The 19,007-nt window shown below is 38.9% G+C and overlaps 1 protein-coding gene across 5 annotated transcripts in view; it reads left to right on the forward strand.

The window, feature by feature from the left end:
• Window positions 1-19,007, forward strand: part of PAPSS1 (3'-phosphoadenosine 5'-phosphosulfate synthase 1) — a 117,014-nt gene that overhangs the window by 22,705 nt on the left and 75,302 nt on the right. For all 5 annotated transcript variants that reach the window (XR_016393221.1, XM_022567085.2, XM_089911594.1 and 2 more), the window contains 2 exons: window positions 2,879-3,017; window positions 7,078-7,196. Coding sequence is in view for 4 of the 5 variants with exons in the window: in XM_022567085.2 (XP_022422793.1) it covers window positions 2,879-3,017; window positions 7,078-7,196 (258 nt within the window). In the remaining variant the exon portion in view is untranslated. The remainder of the gene's footprint in view (window positions 1-2,878; window positions 3,018-7,077; window positions 7,197-19,007) is intronic.

Genomic DNA, 19,007 nt, shown 5'->3' on the forward strand with positions numbered 1-19,007 from the left:
AGTGTAGAGTGTGGCTTTGAGCAGGTCAAAGCTGGAAGCCAGCAGATGTATTAAAAGGGTGTTGTCCAGGCAGGAAAAATGAGGTTGAACCAGGAGCTAGGGAAGAAGTGCAGACTGGGTTAGTGTAATGTCTAGAGGTAAAATCTGAAGGACTTTGTGACAAAATGCAGGGGGTGGGACGGCAAAGGGAAGAAACCAGAACAACTCTGGGGATTCTGGGTGAGTAGTGTCGTCATCCCTTGATTTGGGCAGTATGGGTGGGAATGCAAGCTTGAGAGAAAAGAGAGTGGGTTCAGTTTTGGACGTGTTAAGTTTGAGGTACCTGAGAGATCTCCAGGTGGGTGTATTTTGGAGGAAGTTGGAAAGGTGTGTTTAATTTCGGGAGAGGTCAGAGTTCAGGCTTGAGCGTTGGTTTATATGCTGTAGTTTACAAAGTGAAAGCAGTTGAGAAAAGCGCTCAGGGACTGTGCAGTGTGAGCAGTGGTCTCCTGGGAGAATGTGGCAACACCAGTGCCGCATGGGAGCCTGCATAGGCACGACCGGAGAGTAGCACGATTTCAGTACGCAGGGTTAGCAGTATAAAATGTGGCAGAATGGCCTGGAAAGTGCCAGGATTGAGGGAGTTTTTGTATGATTTGTTAGCTCGTCTCTTTTTAATGGAAGAGAGTGACTTTCACTTGTTTGTTGCCACTGGAGAAGGAGGAGGTTGAAAATTCCAGATGCAACAGCAATAATGGATTGAGCAAGGTGCATTAGCAGGAAGGGGATTTTTTTTTCTTATGTACAATTTTTAAGAGTTACTTTCCATTTACAGTTATTACAGAATATTGGCTCTACTCCCCATGTTTTACACTACATCCTTTAGCTTATCTTACACCTAATAGTTTGTACCTCTGACTCCCCACCCCTATGTTGCCCCTTCCCCCCCTCCTACTGGTAACCACTAGTTTGTTCTCCATCTCTGTGAGTCTGCTTCTTTTTTGTTATATTCACTAGTTTGTTGTATTTTTTTTTAATTTATTTATTTTATTATTTTTGGCTGCATTGGGTCTTCATGGCTGCGCGTGGGTTTTCTCTAGTTGCGGCGAGCAGGGGCTACTCTTCGTTGCTGTGTGCGGGCTTCTCATCGCAGTGGCTTCTCTTGTTGCAGAGCACAGGCTCTAGGCTCGCGGGCTCTAGAGTGCAGGCTCAGTAGTAGTGGCTCACGGGCTTAGTTGCTCCACGGCATGTGGGATCTTCCCGGACCAGGGCTCGAACACGTGTCCCCTACATTGGCAGGTGGATTCTTAACCACTGCACCACCAGGGAAGTCCTGTTGTATTTGTTTAGATTCCACATACAAGTGATATCATACAGTATTTGTCTTTCTCTGTCAAACTTATTTCACTTAGCATAATGCCCTCCAAGCCCATCCGTGTTACTACAAATGGCAAAATCTCATTCTTTTTTATGGCTGAATAGTATTCCATTGCAGAGTAGGGGATTTTGGATCCGTGAAGGGAGGAGCGGCAGCAGGGAAGGAGATAAAGGTGGGGGATATAGGTAAATTATATGGCAGAGGGGAGATTGAGAGCGTTTGTGTCTGGGGATTTCCTTTTCTTTTCTTTCTTTCTTTTTTTTGGCCATGCTACACGGCATGTGGGATCTTAGTTCCCTGACCAGGGATTGAACCCACACCCCCTGCATTGGAAGCACGGAGTCCTAACCACTGGACGGTCAGGGAAGTCCCTGGGGATTTTCTTTTTGAAATTAGAAGTGTGGCCATCTGATAAGAGTGGAAGTAGGCATGGGTTGAGGGGCCGTAAGAAAGGTGGTAAATGATAAAGTGAGCCATGTGGGGATAGGATGGAGGAAGGTGCAGGGGCTAGCTTTGAAAATGGTGGCACTGCCTTGTCTATAGAATATGAATGTGGAGCCTGCGTTTGAGAACAGGAAGATGAGTGAATCCTCAAGGGAGAACTTGGTTTCAGTTAAGACCAGAAAGAAGAAGAGTTTCACTTACAAAGGAAGCAGTGTTCCAGAGAGAGTTTAGGCCGAGCAGTGAAGGTATTAGCAGAGTTGGGGGTTAGGAGCCATGCAGAAAAGTAAAGTTTTGGGAATGCTAGAGATGTGTAGCGGCTGCAGGGGCTTGTGTTTGGCAAGTGAATAAACTAGCCTCAGGGTTCTGAATGGATCCCTTGTGAAGTTACTTTCACGCTAGCTCAGGCTGAGGTTGAGTCTGTTGTTAAGAGAGAGGCCTGATGACTGACATCTGCATTTAAGCTGGACTTTGGCTCAGCTTCCTAGTAAAATTTAGGTGAAAGTTTTAATGGGGCATCCATTGTTCTCCCTCCTGGAACTTGCCAGTATTTCAGAATAGCAGGCCTTTTGAGGATACAGGGAGGGGGAAGGGTAAGCTGTGACAAAGTGAGAGAGCGGCATGGACATATATACACTACCAAACGTAAAATAGATAGCTAGTGGGAAGCAGCCGCATAGCACAGGGAGATCAAGTCGGTGCTTTGTGACCCCCTAGAGGGGTGGGATAGGGAGGGTGGGAGGGAGACGCAAGAGGGAGGGGATATGGGAACATATGTATATGTATAACTGATTCACTTTGTTATAAAGCAGAAACTAACACACCATTGTAAAGCAATTATACTCCAATAAAGATGTTAAAGAAATAAATTTAAAAAAATCCTTAATGAAGAATGTGTGTGTTAATCTAATAATTTCTTGGGTTTATTCTTTTTCCGTTTATATTTTCAAAATATAAATTAAACTTTGTTGTCCACTAACACAGCTGAAAAGCACTTTTACTTGTCCTTGACATTAATATAGTACCCTTGATTCATATGAGCACTCTTTATTACGTTTCTGTATGTGCCTTTTTTCTAAGGATCGCAACAATGCAAGGCAAATTCATGAGGGTGCAAGTTTACCTTTTTTTGAAGTGTTTGTTGATGCTCCCCTGCATGTTTGTGAACAGAGGGATGTCAAAGGACTCTACAAAAAAGCACGGGCTGGAGAAATTAAAGGTAAGTAATATTTTTTTCCCCAGTTTGTCTTTCCTTAGATGTTTCATCTTACCATATCTGAGACTGATAATCTTTTCTAGGAGATGGAAGTTTTCGAACAACTTGGAGCTCCTTGAGAAGAGAAAGCAGGTCTTGTTACACTGTTGTATCTCTCAGGCCTCCCAGTAGTACCTGGCACTGTGTACACTCAGTATCATCAATCAGGTTGAAATCCTACTCACAAGGCAGTTTTAGAGGATTGGGACTTTGGGAAGCCTATTTGGTATAATTAGGTACCTAGCATTAGATTGGCTATTAGTTGGATAGTTGCTGCCCCTTCTGTTCTCTTTGTTCCAGTGAAGATGTGGGACATTCCATAGCTGCTGGGAAAAATGCCTGAATTATAAGCATCTTGAGAGCAAGGAAAATGTCTCATTCTTATTTATATCATAGTGCCTGGAATGGTCTGAAATTCATTCTCTGTATGATTGTTGCATTAGATTAAATTAACATATCTGTGATTTTATCAAAGTACATACAGCTTGTATTTTCGATTTTATGGTCTGCTCCCAGAGTTTCAACTATGATGAAAATTTGGACATAGAAAGAGAATTTAGAACCCGTTCTGCTGTCGCCCTTGATACCAGTCATTCTGTTTATCTTTTAGACATCCTTCGACATTAGCCCTGGTCTATTACCGGTATTATTATTAACAGTAACAGAGGGCACATAGGTTCAGCATTGTTTGGGATCCATTCATGCCCCTAACTTTTGTTTGCCTTCCCAGCAGGGAGTGTGATAGCCTCAGACTCCAGGAGCTCCCAGGAGCTCTATGAAGTGTAGATTTTAGCTGCAGCTTCTGGCCCTAGAAAGGAAAAGGTGGAACAGGAAGGAAAACGCTGGTTATTCTGGGCTCTTCTGTTTGGACCTGGGAGCCCATTAGCAGCTGGGGCAAGTTCCACTGGCCGTGGTGAATCTGGTTCCTTGGGCAGGGCTCGTATCCAGTCTTGCCATCATGGAGACTCAAGTTTCACCCATTAAGCCTGTACTTTCTTGACTCAGTGAGAATAGGCTGCCTGACCTGAATAATATATGACAACAGGAGGGAAAACAGTTTATCCATTTAATTTCTAGGTCACCCTCTCTCTGTTGACGGCCAGTGTGCACTTCTGCAAAGAGAAGCAGAACAGTGTGTCCAGGATCCTGAAGTCTGAATCTTCTACTTATTTTAACTGTAGTTGCTTTTGTTGTTTTTGCAAGGATGGATTGGTGAGGGAGGTAGATTTGTTTGCTCAGCTGGAGTAAGCACCCTGTGAGCCAGGACAACATCTTTACCATTTTTGTATTTTTAGAATTTAGCACAGAGCGTGGCCCAAAGCATAATACTTGGTACACACACACAGTAAATGCTTCTCGAATGGATTAGAAGGTGGAGTGGAAATTGGATGTTCAACACTTTGATCAGTGCTTTCTATTTGCAAGGTTTATATCTGGTGCTGGGGATGCAAAGATGAATAATAGGACTGAATCCAAAATACCTTGAGTCACTTACAGTTTGCATTCTGTTTCTGGGAATGTGCTTGTATTAGTTCAGTTTTCTATGTTTTACTTGTTTACCAGGTGTTTCGTAACTCCTTTGAATAGACATTGATAAAATGTTCTTAGGTTAATGTATACTTGTGTGTACACACGTTTATTTATTTTAGGTTTGCCATGGTTCTAGAGTTCCTGACTGGACAGTTTTCAAAATCATTTACTCATTGTAAGAATGGTGCTTAAAAAGTTTCCTACCAATGCTATTTCAGAGCCTTGATGGTAAACATTTCAGGGACAGGTGAGATTGCATACATTCAGCAGACTTCAGGCTTTTATAGGCCTTTATATGGCATTTACTAAACTGTAAATATATGCCTGTGTCAGCTACTCTTAAATACCTGGATTATTTTCATGAGTAACGCTCAAGTAGTTATTATTTACTGAAATATAAACGTTTTTCTCACAGTATGCATTTACTGTAATCACTTATGGGCTAAATTAACTAGGAAGAGACTTCCTGGGCTTTTAAAATGTTAAACCAAGTCTTCTAACACAGTGATCCTCAAAGCTTTGCTGCACATAAGCATTATCCGGTGGGATTTAAAAAATCTAGTGCCAAGGCTGTACCGCAGACCATTGAAATCAGAATCTCTTAAGGGTGGGACCCAGTGATTCCAGCGTGTAGCCACATTTGAGAATCAGAACTTAAGAACTAGTGTTTTAACCAAGTTTGTTTTTTCCCCACCTATTTTACTGTGACTCACCACTAATACTGTTGGGAATATTGGTAATGCAAAAATTTCTTCTTGGGTTCAGAACTTCATGTGATACTTAAAAAGATGAAATAGAAAAAAAAAAAAGAAATAGATGGGCTATAGACTTGTAGTGTTTATTTTAAAGCTTTTTGGTAATGATTTTAAGTTCATGTTGACCATTCTAACCCAAGAATGACTTGGCATTCCAAGGCAGACAGATCTCGAATGACTTAGGTATGGAATAATATGAAAGACAGGAATAGCATATCTTCAGCTCAGCCAGCCCATTCTGTGGTTAACATCGTGTGTTCTTTCTCTTCTAGGCAGTTACACGGTAGCACATGTACAGATAGGGAGAATGGAAATAGTGGTTCATATCTGAATTGGTTACATTTGATTGTGGAACATTTTTGGTGATATAACAGGATTCCTTACTTATGTTCTGCTTAAGCTAGTAGTAGTTAATCTGTCTTGCCTGAACACTTAGTGTGATGGCAGAAGGACCCTGCAGAGCTTCAATTCGGCTGTAGATAATCCTGGTGAATATAATGGACAGATTGACTTGGCGTTGGTTTTTGCACTGAGAGGGAAAGAAATCCTGTCGAGTTTGGATTTATGCCCAGGGTTTCGGCACTGTATCCTGTGTTCCTGTGGAGAAATTGGATGCTCTGGATTACTTGGTACTCATTCCTGTTTTCTTCACAGGCACTGTAGGCATTTACTTAACAGAAAAAAGGAAGGGTGATAGAAATATCATCAATCTTCATTATTGGAAGATTCCAGATTTGCAAATGTGCCTACTCACTGAAATTTGTTACCCCACATCCATATACCCACCGTGCTTTGGCTGTCACTTGTAGACACACGCAGAGCAGCAAAATTTTAGTCACCCGGAATATACATTCCCAGCTGAAGTTGAACAAGGCTTTTGTGTTTCAGCTCTCATACTGTAAAGAAGTGTCCTTTTTTTTTTTTGCGATACGCGGGCCTCTCTCTGTTGTGGCCTCTCCCGTTGCAGAGCACAGGCTCCGGACGCGCAGGTTCAGCGGCCGTGGCTCACGGGCCCAGCCGCTCTGCGGCATGTGGGATCTTCCCGGACGGGGGCACGAACCCGTGTCCCCTGCATGGGCAGGCGGACTCTCAACCACTGTGCCACCAGGGAAGCCCAAGAAGTGTCCTTTTGATGGCCTGTTTAGTGCCATGTGTTTTACTTTTTTTTTTTTTCTTTTTGTTGGGGATTTTGCTGTTTAAAATGGCCCCCCTGGCACAGTGCTGAAGTACTGTCCAGTGTTCCCAAGTGCAGGAAGACTGACCTGCCTTGTGGAGAAAATACATGTGTTAGATTAGCTTTGTTCAGACATGAGTTCTGGTGCTGTTGGCCATGAGTTCGGTGTTAATGAATCAGCACTATATATGAAATAAGGTGTCTTTAAACAGAAACACTCATAAAACAAATATATTAATTGGTTGACAAAAATTTGGTAACTAGAGGCCCACAGGAAACCAAACCCACGTTTCTCCTAGAAGCAGTGGTTCAGCATTCACTAATTTTGTGTGTGTGGCAACTTATTGAAGAGAACTACTGCGAATAAGAAGGATCGACTGTTTGTGTTCAAAGAAGAAACAAAAGTTTAATTAGAAATCTTCTCCCAGGAAAGAAGTTTCAATATTATAACCCTGTAACTTAGAAGGGACAGCATAAATATGAACTTCAGCATAGCAGAGACTTGCACTGAGGAAACAAACCTGTTTTAATTTCCACTCCCTCTATTATCTTTTACCTTTTATAGGTTTCACTGGGATTGATTCTGAATATGAAAAACCAGAGGCCCCGGAATTGGTGCTGAAAACAGACTCCTGTGATGTAAATGACTGTGTCCAGCAGGTTGTGGAACTTCTACAGGAACGGGTAAGAGGAGGTCCAAGAGGGAATCCCCAGAGAATAATTATATCCATCTCATAACATTCCCCCTCCAAAAAAAGGGTGGTGGTAATATGGAGTAACATTTGTATTTTATATTCTTTTTTTTCTTCCAATTTTATTGAGATATAATTGACATACAGCATTGTATAAGTTTACAGTGTACAGCATAATGATTTGACTTATGTACATCACGAAATGATGATCACAATAAGTTTAGTGAACATCCATCATCTCATATAGGTACAGAATTTAAGAAATAGGAAAAATTTTTTTGTGTGTGTGATAAGAACTCTTAGGATTTACTTTCTTAGAAACTTTCATATGTGACATACAGCAGTGTTAATTATGTTTATAATGTTGTACCTTACATCCCTAGTACTTATTTACCTTATAACTGGAAGATTGTACCTTTTGACTGCCTTCATCCAGTTCCCTCTCCCCCCACCCCCTGCCTCTGGTAACTACAAATCTGATCTCTTTTTTTGTGAGTTTGTTTGTATGTTCATTTGTTTTCGAAGTATAATTTAAAACACTGTGTTAGTTTCTGTTACACAACATACTGATATTTTATATACATTTCAAAATGATTACCATAATAAGTCTAGTTACGTTGCCACAAAGATATTACTTAGTTATTAACTGTATTTCCCACACTGTATATTTCATACTCGTTGTACCTCTTAATCACCCTCACCTATTTCTTTCTTCCTCCCCCAGTCCCCTCTCTTCTGGTAATCTTTTTGCTATCAGTAACTCTGTTTCTGTTTTAAGTTTGTTCATTTGTTTTGTTCTTTAGATTCCACATAAAAGTGAAATCATACCATATTTGTCTTTCTCTGTCTGACTTATTTCACTTAGTATAGTATCCTGTGGGTCCATCCATATTGTCATAAATGGCAAGATTTCATTCTCTTTTATGGCTGTGTAATATTTCATTATATACATATACCACAACTTCATTCATCTATTGATGGGTACTTGGGTTGCATCCATTTCTTGGCTGTTGTAAATAATGCTGCATAGGGGTGTGTATAGCTTTTCTAATTAGTGTTTTCTAATACCTAGGAGAGGTATTGCTGGATCATATGATAGCTCTGTTTGTAATTTTTTGAGGAATCTCCATACTGTTTTCCATAGTGGCTGCACCAATTTATATTTCCACCAATAGTGTATGAGGGTTCCCTTTTCCGCACATCATCGACGATACTTGTCATTTGTTGTGTTTTTGTTAATAGCCATTCTGACAGGTGTGAGGTGTTATCTCTATAGTGGTTTTGATTTGTATTTCCCTGATCATTAGTGATGTTGAGCATCTTTTCATGTGCTTGTTCACCAACTGCATGTCTTCTTTAGAAAAACAGATCCTCAGATCCTCTGCCCATTTTTTATTTGGATTGTTTTTTTTTATTTTTTTGCGGTACGTGGGCCTCTCACTGCTGTGGCCTCTCCCATTGTGGAGCACAGGCTCCGGATGCGCAGGCTCAGCGGCCATGGCTCACGGGCCTAGCCGCTCCGCGGCATGTGGGATCCTCCCTGACCGGGGCATGAACCCATGTCCCCTGCATCGGCAGGTGGACTCTCAACCACTGTGCCACCAGGGAAGCCCTGTTTGGTTTTTTTGATGTTAGCTGTGTGAGTTCTTTGTATATTTTGGATATAAACCCCTTACCAGCTATATCATTTGCGAATATCTTCTCCCATTCAGTAGGTGGCCTTTTTGTTTTGTTGATAGTTTCCTTTGCTGTGCAAAAGCTTTTTAGTTTGATATAGTCCCATTTGTTTACTTTTGCATTTGTTTCCCTTGCCTGAGGAGACATAGCCAAAAAAAAAAATACTATTAAAACCAAAGAGCATACTGCCCATGTTTTCTTGTAGAAGTTTTATGGTTTCAGGCCTTACATTTAAGTCTTTAACCCGTTTTGAATTTATTTTTGTATATGGTGTGAGAAAGTAGTCCCAATGTGATTCTTTTTTTTAAAAAATTAATTATTTTTTCTCACACACACACACACACACACACACACACACGCTGCATTTTATTTTTACAAGAGATAGACTGACACCAAGCATTGTAAATGGATGGCCACAACAAAAGCAACAATGAATGTAATTACCAAGCACGAAACACACCCATACTGTGTCATAATATTGACATTCAGTCCAGTAATCCTCCACTGTAACAGCTCCTTTACTTTGCAGTGAAAATTGATTTGTATATTTTTTGCCTCTGAGTCCTTGTGGGATTTTTTTTTTTTAATTCAGACAGAAAGTCACAAAAATTATAATCATCCTCATCAGTTCACTCAGTCCCATGTAATTAATTTTTCTTCATCTTGATCTTTTGTTAGCACTTTTATGAATTCATCAGTTTTTCATTAGAGTTCTGAAAATGCTTATTCATTCAGGTCAGCAGTATAGTCAGTTACCAGAAACCTGTACCTGTCAGCCTTTTCCATGAATTCCTTGAAGATGAAACCCTTTTATGGGAACATTTTTGCAAAAGCCTCAGAGTACACCCAGAACTGTCTGTGAATGACAAAAGACTTAAAAATGACCACAGTTAAAGATTTGATGAAAGTTCATAATAATGCAATTGACAAGGAAATTTAGTTATTTCTGAGATATACATTTTAAAGTAATAACTAGAATTATTATAACATTATACCAGAACATACAAGATTTTTAGAAATTTCATGTAATGTCTGAAACATTTATATTAACATATATCCATACAAATAACCCAATGAAAGTTTAGTATTTGTTGTTTTGTTTGTTTTTTTATACTGCAGGTTCTTATTAGTCATCAATTTTATACACATCAGTGTATACATGTCAATCCCAATCGCCCAATTCAGCACACCACCATCCCCACCCCAATGCAGTTTTCCCCCATTGGTGTCCATATGTCTGTTCTCTATATCTGTGTCTCAACTTCTGCCCTGCAAACTGGCTCATCTGTACCGTTTTTCTAGGTTCCACCTACATGCGTTAATATATGATATTTGTTTTTCTCTTTCTGACTTACTTCACTCTGTATGACAGTCTCTAGATCCATCTACGTCTCAACAAATGACTCAATTTCGTTCCTTCTTATGTCTGAGTAATATTCCATTGTATATATATATACCACAACTTCTTTATCCATTCGTCTGTCATTGGGCATTTAGGTTGCTTCCATGACCTGGCTATTGTAAATAGTGCTGCAATGAACATTATCGTGCGTATGTCTTTTTGAATTATGGTTTTCTCTGGGTATACACCCAGTAGTGGGATTGCTGGATCATATGGTAATTCTATTCTTAGTTTTCTAAGGAACCTCCATACTGTTCTCCATAGTGGCTGTATCAGTTTACATTCCCACCAACAGTTCAAGAGGGTTCCCTTTTCTCCACATCTTCTCCAGCATTTGTTATTTGTAGATTTTCTGATGATGCCCATTCTAATTGGTATGAGGGGATACCTCATTGTAGTTTTGATTTGCATTTCTCTAATAATTAGTGATGTTGAGCAGCTTTTCATGTACCTCTTGGCCATCTGTATGTCTTCTTTGGAGAAATGTGTATTTAGGTCTTCTGCCCATTTTTGGATTGAGTTATTTGCTTCTTTAATAATGAGCAGCATGAGCTGTTTATATAATTGGGAGACTGATCCTTTGTCCATTGAATCATTTGCAATTATTTTCTCCCATTCTGAGGGTTGTCTTTTCGTCTTGTTTATGGTTTCGCTTGCTGTGCAAAAGCTTTGAACTTTCATTAGGTCCCATTTGTTTATTTTTGTTTTTATTTCCATTACTCTAGGAGGTGGATCAAAAATGATCTTGCTGTGATTTATGTCAAAGAGTGTTCTTCCTATGTTTTCCTCTAAGAGTTTTATAGTGTCCGGTCTTACATTTAGGTCTCGAATCCATTTTGAGTTTAATTTCATTCTTTTACATGTAGCTGTCCAGTTTTCCCAGCACCACTTATTGAAGATACTGTCTTTTCTCCATTGTATATCTTTGCCTCCTTTGTCATAGATTAGTTGACCATAGGTGCATGGGTTTATCTCTGAGCTTTCTATCTTGTTCCATTGATCTACATTTCTGTTTTTGTGCCAGTACCATATTGTCTTGATTACTGTAGCTTTGTAGTATAGTCTGAAGTCAAGGAGTCTGATTCCTCCAGCTCCGTTTTTTCCCCTCAAGACTGCTTTGGCTATTCGGGGTCTTTTGTGTCTCCATACAAATTTTAAGATGATTTGTTCTAGTTCCATAAAAAATGCCATTGGTGACTTGATAGGGATTGCATTGAATCTGTAGATTGCTTTGGGTAGTATAGTCATTTTCACAATATTGATTCTTCCAATCCAAGAACATGGTGTATCTCTCCATCTGCTGGTATCATCTTTAATTTCTTTCATCAGTGTCTTATAGTTTTCTTCATACAGGTCTTTTGTCTCCCTAGGTAGGTTTATTCCTAGGTATTTTATGCTTTTTGTTGCAATGGTAAATGAGAGTGTTTCCTTAATTTCTCTTTCAGATTTTTCATCATTAGTGTATAGGAATGCAAGAGATTTCTGTGCATTAATTTTGTATCCTGCAACTTTACCAAATTCATTGATTAGCTCTAGTAGTTTTCTGGTGGCATCCTTAGGATTCTCTATGTATAGGGTCATGTCATCTGCAAACAGTGACAGTTTTACTTCTTCTTTTCCAATTTGTATTCCTTTTATTTCTTTTTCTTCTCTGATTGCTGTGGCTAGGACTTCCAAAACTATGTTGAATAATAGTGGTGAGAGTGGACATCCTTGTCTCGTTCCTGATCTTAGAGAAAATGCTTTCAGTTTTTCACCATTGAGAATGATGTTTGCTGTGGGTTTGTCATATATGGCCTTTATTATGTTGAGGTACACTTTCTGGAGAGTTTTTGTCATAAATAGGTGTTGAATTTTGTCAGAACCTTTTTCTTCATCTACTGAGATGATCATGTGGTTTTTATTCTTCAGTTTGTTAATATGGTGTATCACATTGATTGATTTGCATATATTGAAGAATCCTTGCATCCCTGGGATAATTCCCACTTGATCGTGGTGTATGATCCTTTTAATGTGTTGTTGGATTCTGTTTGCTAGTATTTTGTTGAGGATTTTTGCATCTATATTCATCAGTGATATTGGTCTGTAATTTTCTTTTTTTTGTAGTATCTTTGTCTGGTTTTGATATCAGGGTGATGGTGGCCTCATTGAATGAGTGTGGGAGTGTTCCTTCCTCTGAAACTTTTTGGAAGAGTTTGAGAAGGATGGGTGTTAGCTCTTCTCTAAATGTTCTATAGAATTCACCTGTGAAGCCATCTGGTCCTGGACTTTTGTTTGTTGGAAGATTTTTTTTTTTTTTTTGGTACACAGACCTCTCACTGTTGTGGCCTCTCCCGTTGCGGAGCACAGGCTCCAGATGTGCAGGCTCAGTGGCCATGGCTCACGGGCCTAGCCGCTCCGCGGCATGTGGGATATTCCTGAACCGGGGCACGATTCCGCATCCCCTGCATTGGCAGGTGGACTCTCAACCACTGTACCAGGGAAGCCCTGTTGGAAAATTTTTAATCACAGTCTCAATTTCATTACTTGTGATTGGTCTGTTCATATTTTCTGTTTCTTCCTGGTTCAGTCTTGGAAGGTTATACCTTTCTAAGAATTTGTCCATTTCTTCCAGGTTGTCCATTTTATTGGCATAGAGTTGCTTGTAGTAGTCTCTTAGGATGCTTTGTATTTCTGTGGTGTCTGTTGTAACTTCTCCTATTTCATTTCTAATTTTATTGGTTTGAGTCCTCTCCCTCTTTTTCTTGATGATTCTGGCTAATGGTTTATCAATTTTGTTTATTTTCTCAAAGAACGAGCTTTTAGTTTTATTGAACTTTGCTATTGTTTTCTTTGTTTCTATTTCATTTATTTCTGCTCTGATCTTTATGATTTCTTTCCTTCTGCTAACTTTGGGTTTTGTTTGTTATTCTTTCTCTAGTTGCATTAGGTGTAATGTTAGATTGTTTACTTGAGATTTTTCTTGTTTCTTGAGGTAGGCTTGTATAGCTATAAACTTCCCTCTTAGAACTGCTTTTGCTGCATCCCACAGGTTTTGGATCGTGTTTTCATTGTCATTTGTCTCTAGGTATTTTTTGATTTCCTCAGTCATTTCTTGTTCAGTTAGTAACGTATTGTTTAGCCTCCATGTCTTTGTGTTTTTTACGTTTTTTTCCCTGTAATTCATTCCTAATCTCATAGCGTTGTGGTCCAGAAAGGTGCTTGATATGATTCCAATTTTCTTAAATTTACTGAGGCTTGATTTGTGACCCAAGATGTGATCTATCCTGGAGAATATTCTGTGTGCACTTGAGAAGAAAGTGTAATCTGCTGTTTTTGGATGGAATGTCCTATAAATATCAATTAAATCTATCTGGTCTGTTGTGTCATTTAAAGCTTCTGTTTACTTATTTATTTTCATTTTGGATGATCTGTCCATTGGTGTAAGTGAGGTGTTAAAGTCCCTCACTATTATTGTGTTACTGTCGATTTCCTCTTTTATAGGTGTTAGCAGTTGCCTTATGTATCGAGGTGCTCCTTTGTTGGGTGCACATATATTTATAATGGTTATATCTTCTTCTTGGATTGATCCCTTGATCATTATGTAGTGTCCCTCCTTGTCTCTTGTAACATTCTTTATTTTAAAGTCCATTTTATCTTATATGAGTATTGCTACTCCAGCTTTCTTTTGATTTCCATTTGTGTCAAATATCTCTTTTCATCCCCTCACTTTCAGTCTATATGTGTCCCTAGGTCTGAAGTGGGTCTCTTGTAGACAGCATATAGCTGGGTCTTGTTTTTGTATCCATTCAGAAAGCCTGTGTCTTTTGGTTGGAGCATTTAATCCACTCATGTTTAAGGTAATTATCGATATGTATGTTCCTATGACCATTTTCTTAATTGTTTTGGGTTTGTTTTTGTAGGTTGTTTTCTCCTCTTGTGTTTCCCACTTAGAGAAGTTCCTTTAGCATTTGTTGTGGAGCTGGTTTGGTGGTGCTGAATTCTCTTAGATTTAGCTTGTCTGTAAAGCTTTTGATTTCTCCATCGAATCTGAACGAGATCCTTGCCTGTTAGAGTAATCTTGGTTGTAGGTTCTTCCCTTTCATCACTTTAAGTATATCATGACACTCCCTTGTGGCTTGTAGAGTTTCTGCTGAGAAATCAGCTGTTAACCTTATGGGAGTTCCCTTGTATATTATTTGTCTTTTTTCCCTTTCTGCTTTCAATAATTTTTCTTTAATTTTTGCCCACTTGATTACTATGTGTCTCAGCGTGTTTCTCCTTGGGTTTATCCTGCATGGGACTCGCTGCACTTCCTGGACTTGGGTGGCTATTTTTCCCATGTTAGGGAAGTTTTCGACTATAATCTCTTCAGGTATTTTCTCGGGTCCTTTCTCTCTCTGTTCTCCTTCTGGGACCCCTATAATGCGAATGTTGTTGTGTTTAATGTTGTCCCAGAGTTCTCTTAGTCTGTCTTCATTTCTTTTCATTCTTTTTTCTTTAGTCTGTTCTGCAGCAGTGGATTCTACCATTCTGTCTTGCAGGTCACTTATCCATTCTTCTGCCTCAGTTTTTCTGCTATTGATTCCTTCTAGTGTAGTTTTCATTTCAGTTATTGTATTGTTCATCTCTGTTTGTTTGTTCTTTAATTCTTCTAGGTCTTTGTTAAACATTTATTGCATCTTCTCGATCTTTGCCTCCATTCTTTTTCCGAGGTCCTGGATCATCACTATCATTATTCTGAATTCTTTTTCTGGAAGGTTCCCTCTCTCCACTTCATTTAGTTGTTTTTCTGGGGTTTTATCTTGTTCCTTCATCTGGTATATAGCCCTCTGCCTTTTCATCTTGTCTGTCTTTCTGTGAATGTGGTTTTTGTTCCACAGGGTGCAGGATTGTAGTTCTTCTTGCTTCTGCTCCAGTTTGATTCTTTTGCATGTAGCTGTCCACTTTTCCCAAAATCATTTATTGAAGAGGCTGTCTTTTTTCCCATTGTATATTCTTGGCTCCTTTGTCATAGATTAATTGCCCATATAAGTGTGGGTTCATTTCTGGGCTCTCTGTTCTGTTCCTTTGATCTATGTGTCTCTTTTTGTACCAGTACCATACTGTTTTGATGACAGTAGCTTTATAGTGTAGTTTGAAATCAGGGAGCATGATACCTCCAGCTTTGTTCTTCTTTCTCAAGATTGTTTTGGGTGTTTGGGGTCTTTTGTGTTTCCATACAAATTTTACAGTTATTTTTTCCAATTCTGTAAAAAATGCCGTTGGTATTTTGTTAGGAATTGAAGTGAATTTGTAGATTGCCTTGGGTAGTGTGATCATTTTAATAATATTAATTCTTCTAGTCCATGACCAAGGTATATCTTTGCATGTTCGTGTCATCTTCAGTTTCTTTCATCAGTGTCTTAAAGTTTTCTGAGAAGAAGTCTTTTACTTCCTTAGTTAGATTTATTCCTATTTTATTCTTTTTGATGCGATCGTAAATGGAATTATCTTCTTAATTTCTCTTTCTTATAGCTCATTTTTAGTGTATAGAAATGCAACAGATTTCTATACATTAATTTTGTGTCCTCCAACTTTACCAGATTCGTTGATTAGCTATAGTAGTTTTTGGTAGTGTCTTGAGGATTTTCTGTGTAAAGTATCATGTTATCTGCAGTGACAGTGTTACTTCTTCCTTTCCAATTTGGTTGCCTTTTATTTATTTTTCTTGTCTGATTGCTGTGACTAAGACTTCCAATACTATGTTGAATAAAAATGGTGAGAGTAGACAATTTTGTCTTGTTTCTGATCTTAGAGGAAATGCTTTAACCATTGAGTATGCTGTTAGTTGTGGGCTTATCATATATGGCCTTTATCATATTGAGGTGTGTTCTCTCTATAACCACTTTGTTGAGAGTTTTTACCGTAAATGGATGTTGAACTTTGTCAGAAGCTTTTTCTGCCTCTGTGCAGATGATCATATAATTTTTGTTGTTCATCTTGGTAATGTGGCGTATCACATCGATTGATTTGTGGATATCGAACCATCCTTGCATCCCTGGGATTAATCCCACTTGATCAAGGTGTATGATCCTTTTAATGTGTTGTTGAATACATTAAGTGCTGAATACATGCATTTTAAATTCTTTATAGCACTGACGGTTTTCTGTGCATGTGCATCACTGTGTTAGGTGCTGTGGGGGGCACCATATATGTATCACATGTGAAATATTCCAGTCAGTCTAAACCACAGGAGGCTTGAGAGACTAACAATCTTTTATTTTACCTGTAATTTTAACACTCAAATGCTTTATAGAGGAAATTCAGCCTTGGTTATTCAGCTCTACAACTTGGCATCAGTATATTTTTAAGTTGAGTTACATAATGTATTTAACTTTTCCTAAGCATTTAGGGAGTCCAGATTTCCCCTGTGATAACTTGATGACATCTTATGGTTGAATTTTAGGGAGGTGAACGTTCCAGGACATAACGACCTTTGTCTCGTTCCTGAACATATGGAAACGTAAAGAGGTTTGATGTTATCCAGAACGCAGGCCCACTGGGTGTGTGATTCTCTGAGTTTAGTTTAATCTCCGTTTTTAGAAGTTGTTTTTCTTCCCTTCTCTGCTCCTTTCTCCATACTTCCCCTTTTCCAGTGGAGGGTCACAGTTCATTTAGCTGAAGAGGATGTGGCCTTCACGTGGGAGTCAGTAGTTCCTTTCTCCCCAGTCATGGGGTTCCTGCCTTTGCTGTTCAGTGCTGCACAGGAACTCCTGATATGGTGGTACACAGTCGGCGTTGTATCATTGCTCCTTATCCTGTCCTAACTGTGGCTTGTGATTTCTGAACCCACTCTTGACTTTTAAAATCCTATTACCGTAAAACTCTTTCATCTAGTATTTCTTACTGGATATACTAGGCATACAACTTTTAAATAAAAATTACCTATATCTGAATATACTATGAATGTTTAGCCTTTGAATTTTTCCATATTATAAAATGTTTACCAGATGATTAGTCTGGGACTTGCTTTCCTAATTTATTTCCCTTACATAAGCATTTTAGCTGAATAAATAGAAACAAAATGAGTTGCTAACTGCCCTGCTCTGATGTTTTTCTTCATATATATTGATGTACTCTCTGCAGGTCAATGAGACCTAATCCCAGAAGGTTTCGTACTTCATCTTTCTGCTCTTCTTCATTTTTCTGTTGGTTAACCAACTTCTGAGCTCTTGAGCTAGTCCTATTGCTCTGCTTCTGGCTTCCCTCTCATCCCTTCATTATTCATTCTTTCATTATCCATCATCAATCCAATATCTGTTAAAAGCCTGCTACTGTAGTTAGTCACATTCTAGGGCACTGGCACTACAGAGCTTAACCAGCTGTGTTTTCTGTCCTTGAGGAATTTACATTGTAGGTGATAGAAATTAGAGTATGTAACTCCTAGAAAGTGTCCTAGAAACCATAGTTTCAATGTACACATAGCATACTGGGAGGCACAGAGGACTGAGTTTGGAAGGGCTTTGTATCAGATCTTTCTCATCTGTTTGTTCATTTTTAAAAGATTTTTTGGGGGAGGGCATAGGATACATTTTTTAAAATTGTATTGAAGTACAGTTGATTTACAATGTTGTGTTTAATTTCTGCTGTACAGCAAAGTGACTCAGTTATACATATATATGTTCTTTTTCGTATTCTTTTCCATTATGGTTTATCACAGGATATTGAATATAGTTCCCTGTGCTATACAATGGGACCTTGTTATTAATCCATCTTACATATAATAGTTTGCATTTGCTAATCCCAAACTCCCAGTCCTTCTCTCCCCCACCCCCCTCCCCCTTGGCAACCACAAGTCTGTTCTCTATATCTGTAAATCTGTTTTTGTTTCGTAGATATGTTCATTTGTGTCGTATTTTAGATTCCACGTATAAGTGATGTAAGGTGGTATTTGTCTCTCTTTCGGACTTAACTTTGCTTAGTATGATAATCTCTAGGTCCATCCATGTTGCTGCAAATGGCGTTATTTCGTTCCTTTTTATGGCTGAGTAATGTTCCATTGTATGTATATGCCATATCTTGTTTATCCATTCATCTGTCGATGGACATTTAGGTTGTTTCCATGTCTTGGCTATTGCAGATAGTGGTGCTGTGAACATTGGGCTGCATATATCTTTCTGCATTATAGTTTTGTCTGGGTGTATGCCCAGGAGTGGGATTGCTGGATCATATGGCAACTCTATTTTTAGCTTTTGGAGGAACCTCTATACTGTTGTCCATAGTGGTTGCACCAGTTTACGTTCCCGCCAACAGCATAAGAGGGTTTCTTTTCCTCCACACCCTCTCCAGCGTTTTATTATTTGTAGACTTTTTAATAAAGGGCATTCCAACTGGTGTGAGATGGTACCTCACTGTAGTTTTGATTTGTATTTTTCTCATAATTAGTGATGATGAACATCTTTTCATGTGTTTGTTGGGCATAGAGTTCTGGGTTGACAGGCGTTTTTCTTTTAGTACTTTAAAGATGTTGTTCCATGGTCCTCTTGTTTGCATTGTTTCTGATGAAAGTCTGATGTGATTCTTTTCTTTTTTCCTCCTCTCTTTATAATGTTTCTTTTTTTTTCCTGCCTAAATTCAACATTTGCTCTTAATCTTTTTGGTTTTCAGCAGTTTTAGTATGAAGTTTATAGGTCTTTCAGTATATTTAGATCGATTTCTTTCAGTTCAGAGTTCTTTTACTTTCTTGGGTTGGTAGTTTATTCT

Source organism: Delphinapterus leucas, chromosome 5, assembly GCF_059928025.1.
Source record: "Delphinapterus leucas isolate spDelLeu-1000000601 "Yukka" chromosome 5, BTC_Dleu_Yukka2, whole genome shotgun sequence".
Classification (NCBI taxonomy): Eukaryota; Metazoa; Chordata; class Mammalia; order Artiodactyla; family Monodontidae; genus Delphinapterus; species Delphinapterus leucas.